The 6000-nt window shown below is 55.3% G+C and overlaps 1 protein-coding gene across 4 annotated transcripts in view; it reads right to left on the bottom strand.

Moving 5' to 3' along the window:
• Positions 1–400: 400 nt before the first annotated feature.
• OLFM2 (olfactomedin 2) overlaps positions 401–6000 on the bottom strand; it is a 62549-nt gene continuing 56949 nt past the window's right edge. For 2 of the 4 annotated variants that reach the window (XM_036849407.1, XM_036849406.1), the window contains exons 2-6: positions 5701–5850; positions 3793–3939; positions 3330–3549; positions 2887–2993; positions 401–1575 (exon numbers count right to left, since the gene is read on the bottom strand). In XM_036849407.1, coding sequence (XP_036705302.1) covers positions 898–1575; positions 2887–2993; positions 3330–3549; positions 3793–3939; positions 5701–5850 — 1302 coding nt within the window. In that variant the 3' untranslated portion in view covers positions 401–897. Of the gene's footprint in view, positions 1576–2886; positions 2994–3329; positions 3550–3792; positions 3947–5700; positions 5909–6000 lie in introns of those variants that run through there. The other 2 variants (XM_036849409.1, XM_036849408.1) reach the window with 2 other exon arrangements.

The following is a 6000-nucleotide window of genomic DNA, read 5'->3' as shown; positions in this document are numbered from 1 at the left end:
CTTAAAAGCAGCCAGATTGTTAAAAAAAAACCCATTTTAAAAGTTGCCAGGTGGGTCAATGATTCACCTGTGTGATCAGTGAGTGAAAAAAAAAAAAAAAACAGTGACAAAGAATATTCATTTGAGGCCAGTCTTCATCGTTGTGATAGAGTTCTTGGTTATTTGGATCATGTTGTTTGGATCAATTGAAACAACTTTGGATTGGGTATCCTCGCCTGTCTTCCCAAAGGGCTCGCCCTGCCATGGCCCTTGCCCATCCACAACCCCCGGGCTGGGCTTACCTGCCCCTGTTCACAAAGCTTGTGGCCTGGGACAAGGGGACCCAGCTGGGATGGGCCTCCAGGCTCACCCTCCCCCTTGCCTCTTCTGCCCCTTCCAGACACACACAGCAGCTGAAGCATCAAATGTCAAAGGTCCCGTTTATTCCAGCAACCCGGAAAGAAAAAGTGTAAATAAAAAAAGAAGCATCCGTGCACTCAACTCCTCGGGTTGGGAGGCGGGGACGTGGAGCGAGGAGGAGGAGGAGGAGGAGGAGGAGGAGGGGGTGGGACGCGAAGAGGGAAGGGAGGGAGGGAAGAGAGACAGGCAGAGATAGAGAGCTGGAGAGTCAGATCGATCAAAAGATAGAGAGGCCTCAATAAAAAGAAAGAGCGAAGTATCAAAATCAGAGATCAGTAAAGAAGAGACAATACTGAGAAAACGCACTGACAGAAATACAGAAGCGGAGAATGAAAGCTGGGCGCAAAGGTGGAGAGAGAAAAAACAGTACAGGAGGGGAGAGGGAGAGAGAGAGAGAGAGAGGGCAGGACAGAGACAGAAAGATAAACTTGGAGGGACACAGGCGGAGGAGAAAGGGCTCCCGTGGCCCTCGCGTGGCTGCGTGAGCGATGGCGGCCCCTAGGGGCCCCCAGCGGTGCTGATGACGTGGAAGAGGGTGACATTGTAGAGCACCTGGTGGCCATTGTTCCAGGTGTAGAGGGCCCGTTCGCGGGGGTTGTAATCCAGCATGGAGATGTGGGAGTACTGGTTGTGGAAGGGCACGTCTGTGTACTCATAGCTGGACGTGTTGGTGAAGTAGGCGAAGTAGACCTTGGCCCCGGCCAGGTGGGAGTTGGTCACGTAGAGCACGCCACAGATCATGAAGGCCTCGCCGGCGCTGCGCTTGGGGTAGCCGGTGTCCCAGGACCGCACGACCTCGAGGGTGTGCGGGTCCAGCCGGCTGACCACGATGTTGCCTGCATTCTGGTTGGTGGTGTACACGGCCCAGAGCCCGCTCTCGTCCACCATGAAGTCCATGTCCGAGAAGCCACCCCAGGAGTAGGGGAAGGTGTTATTGTAGCCGGCCCCAGGGAGACTCCTCTGCACCAGCACAGAACGCGAGCGGAAGTGGTACTTGACCACCACGTTGCTCTGGTACTTGTTGTAGAACAGGGAGCCGTTGTACACCACATGGCCCGTGCCTGCCCACGGCTGGGGCAGCAGGTGCTGGATAAAGTTCTGGCCTTTGATGAAGTCTCCCAGAGTGTGGAACTCCAGGACCCGCCGGCCCTTGTAATAGCCATCCATGTACCAGACCTGCAAGAGAGCTGCTGGTCACTGGTGGACCACCACCGATGACCCAAAGGTCCCAGCAGCCACTCAGGAATCATATGGTCACTAGGGATCAACAGTCACTAAGTGGTCATTACTCAGTCATGGGATGTCCAGTGACCTTTCATGACCTCCCAGTGACTGGGATCATTTGGTTGGGGAGTGCTATTGGTCTCAGACACTCAGAGGACAGTGCTTGATCCCCAAGAATCGGGGAAATTGCAGTCCCCGGTGACTCACTGGGCCTAGGAGTGCACTGGTCATTGGATATGGGATGGCTACTGGTCATTAGGCTGCCCTTGGGCGGTAAGAGGTCACGTGCATCCATTGCCCATGGGTAATTCCTGTAACCACGAGGTGACCGGCATGAACGCAGCATCCTCTCCATCAACATCTTTCGCTGTCACCATGGTATTAGCATTTGTGAGTGCCCTTACTCGCACTGGTTATTGGGCAAAGCATCCTAAAAACTGTAACGCTGATGTTATCATAACCGTTTTGAAGATAAGGAAAATTGAGGCTCAGAGACATTAAGGAACCTGCCCAAGTTTCCCAGCTACTAAGAATTGGTAGAAGCGGGATATAACTCCAAGTCTGATTTCTTTCTTTTTTTTTTTTTTTGGTGCCTCGTGGCTTGCGGGATCTTAGTTCCCTGACCAGGGACTGAACCCATGGCCCAGCAGTGGAAGCACCAATCCTAACCACTGGACCACCAGGGAATTCCCCCCAAACCCAAGCTCTTAACCCCTTGGTTGAACCACCAGGATGTCTGGGAGACCAATGATCACAGTGGGGCAGTGGCTATTTGCTGCCTCTAATCTGTGACACTCAGTGGCTGCCCAGGGACCAACATCCATCACTAGGACAGTCACTAGGCAGTTCATAGATGGTTCCTGTGGATCAGAGGTGATAGGCAATTGTGACCATGGTGGCCACCGGAAGTTTAAAGGTCACTGAGTGGTGCTGGTAGGTCCTAGTCCTCGGGAAGGCACTGGTCACTGGTGGTTACTTTGCGGTCAGTGGTCACTGGGAGCTGGTCATTAGTACTAGTAAGCATTAGTCTCTATACAGTCATTGGAGGTCAGCTGACTTATGGATTCACAGGGCTGGAAAGTTCTTGGTCACTTGGTGGTCGCTAGACAGTCAGGGGGAGGTCCAAGGGCCCTGGAGACCCTAGGACACTCCGCCCTACAAGATAATCATCAATGTGGAACCGCTTGGCACCTAGGGCCAGCCACAGGCTATGTCTCCTCCCCAGTATAGGTTCTGACCCCTGGCGTGGGCACAGTCACTCACCCGGCTATCCGCACTGGGGGCCATCGTGTCAGTCATCCAGGAGCCGAAGCGGGACCCCATGGCCCGAACGGTGATGGGGTTACTGACCCCCGTCAGCTTCCCACAGCCTGGGAAGCAGGAACAGGGGGGGATGAGAGCGGAGGATGGGAAGAGCGCAAGGGAGGCAGGGCAAGGATGAGGTAGTGTGAGAAAACTGAAGAGCTGGGAACAGGGCTGAGGAAGGATCCAGAAATCTGGTCCCAAGGTGGAGTTAGGTTGGGGGTGAGGGACTGAAAGTGTAGGGTCAGGAGCATTTCCAGCTTCTGGGTCTATTTTTGGCCTTGGGTAGGGAGGTCAAGGGTCAAAGTTTCGAAGTTAGAGGTCAAAAGCATGCCCTGGGCACACAGAGGGTTTTGGGGGTTGGGTGTGGAGGCCAGGGGTCAAGATCAAGCAGCAAGGCATACCCAGCTTCTGGGCACAGGCGTGGAGCCGGGCCTCCAGTGCCATCACCCGCTGCTGCAGGTCCTCGTATCCGTAGGCGCCCATCTCCTCCTGGATGGCTGCGAGGCTGCCGGAGAGATTCCTCACCTCCTCCCGCAGGCGCACAATGGTCCTCATGTCCGCCTTGTACTGCTCCAGGACCGAGCTCAGGGGCAACAGCTCCGTCATCCTGCCCTTCAGCTCCTGCTCCCAAGGTGGAACCACTGCTGATCCCAACCCCTGACCAGTGACCCAGACCTGAGCCCGACCTTCAACCCACAACTTCCCCCCTTATCTCTGATGCACACCTGGCCCAGCCCACAGTGGACCCTAGATCTGGGCCAGCCAACACTCGGTCCTTCCCAGATGTGACCCCCACGCTGGGAACTAATGGGCACCGATCCCAATTCTTCTCTTGACCTCTGACCTGAACCCAGAAGGACCCACCTGGAAGCTCTTGGCCGAGAGGGACCCGTCGGCCGCCCGGAGCCTCGCATCCAGGCTCCGCATGAGGGTCTCCATGCTTCGCACGTACTGGAGGTCACGGTACGTCCGCAACTCAAGGACCTCCATGGACTGGGAGACGTTCTGAACCTAGGAACTGGGAGGGTTAGGGAGAGCCACACTCCTGTCCCCGTCCCCGGGATGCCACACACAAGACCTGGAGGGGCCAGAGGCCAGACAAACACCCCACTAACCTTCTCCTCCCAACCTTACCAGCAACCTGAGCTCCCAATGGCATGCTCAATCCATCCATCGGCTACTAGTCTGGCCATCACCATCTCCCACCTCTCCCCTCCTCCCTGCTCTCCCTGCCTCCACTCTCGTCCCCAGCAGTCAAGTCTCCACAGAGCAGCCAGACAGAGCTTTTTCTTTTTTCTTTTTTCTTTTTTCTTTTGGCCACACTGTGAGGCGTGTGGGATCTTAGTTCCCCGACCAGGGATCGAACCCGGGCCCCCTGCAGTGGAAGCGTGGAGTCTTAACTGCTGGACCCCCAGGGAAGTCCCGAGAGGGAGTTTTTCAAAAGGAAGATTGGATCACCTTCCCCTGCAGACCCTGTGAGCTGGTCCTGCCCCTTTGCCTGCCTACTCGCCGTGTTCATCCACCGCGACCACCAGCCCGACTTCGCTCACATAGATTTGAAGCTTCTTCCCTCCTCAGGGCCTTTGCACTTGCTGATCTCTCTACCTGGAGCGCTGTTCCCTTTGTCTTCGCTGCTGGCTCCTCCTCATCCTTCACATCTCAACTCCAGCATCACCTCCTCAGAATGGCCTTCCCGGATCACCCTGCCTTAAGCAGCCACTCGCCCTCTCCCCCTTACAATACTTTCCAGCTATGACTACTACCTGGAACGTTCTTATTCATCTGTCTCCTTTAGGTGGGATCCTCAGAGGCAGACCCAGTGTCTGGCTTGTCCACAGCTGAATGCTAAATAAATACTAGATGCTCAATAAATACTTTTAGGCTAAATGAGGGAACTGAACTTCCCCTTGCCCTAATCCAGACCGAGGGCCCCCTAGCTCCCACCTCCACTTGGCTAAGTTGAGTTCCTCCTGGCCAAGGTGAACTCAGAGGCAATGCTGGATGCTTGTTGAAATACACAGACTTTCCTGAACCATCGTTCACGTGACACTTGGAAGTTCTCAGAAAGCCAAGAGCCTGATACCCATCCTGGATGCCACAAAACATTTTTACGGTCATGGTCAACAATCAGGGGACACCACATGGCCATTCTGCACTATTGGGGAAAGCAGTTCCGGTGTCACGGGCAGGGCAGGATCCTACAGAGTTAATGGGTGGAATACTCCAGTGCCAACAGGGTCTCTTCTGTCCTCAGCTTCCTCCTCTACAGGATGGCGGTGGGAAGTTGCTAGTCCCTTTCAACACTGACATCAGAGGTGACTAATGGGCAGTTCAGCTGGCTAGTGGCAAGGGACAGCAGTCGGCCTCTAAAGGGCACCGAAATATCCTTGGGAATGTATTGAATGGGGACCAGTTTATATCAACCACAATCAGAAGGGGAAGGCATCTTTACGTAAGTCTCTTGGGATGGAGGGTGAGACCCTTCTTAGCAGGTGAGTCTGGCTGAGTGCGTGGTGGGGCCAGAGCTCACGCACCGAAGACTCAGATGCTGCCACTGGGGTTCTCCTTCCCTGTCCCCATACAGCGCTCAGCTTCTCCTCCAAAGAAAGCACTAAACAGATACTGACCGAAATATCCACCTGGAGGGGAGCCAGGTCATCCACCAGTTCTGAATAATCTGCATGGCTAGATCTGGCCCCGGCTGACCTGGATGGGGCAGAGGGCAGGGTGGGAATTGGGAGATTTTCACAAGGGAAGCTGGAAGGTTCTTACCTTCTCCATCAGCTGCCGCAGCTCCCGGCTCCGGCCATCGCGGGAGCAGGTGCTCTGCGCGGGGATCACGGCCGTGCAGATGCATTTTCCGTCGGGAGCCTGGGCCGAGGTGTACAGCTGCCAGCCTTCCTCTGGGCTTTGGAAGAGGGTCTGCGGGGAGGTCGGGGTCAGAGAGTGGGAACCCAATGGGGGAATCACCCCATCACTCCTGGGAGAGAAAGGGGGCCCCGGAGAGATGACAGACGTCTTTTGCTGGACCCTCGGAATGTGCCAGACCATGTGCTAAGTGCCAGACGTGTG

This window comes from Balaenoptera musculus, chromosome 3, assembly GCF_009873245.2.
Source record: "Balaenoptera musculus isolate JJ_BM4_2016_0621 chromosome 3, mBalMus1.pri.v3, whole genome shotgun sequence".
In the NCBI taxonomy this organism is placed as follows: Eukaryota; Metazoa; Chordata; class Mammalia; order Artiodactyla; family Balaenopteridae; genus Balaenoptera; species Balaenoptera musculus.
This window is presented reverse-complemented; position numbering and strand designations above follow the sequence as displayed.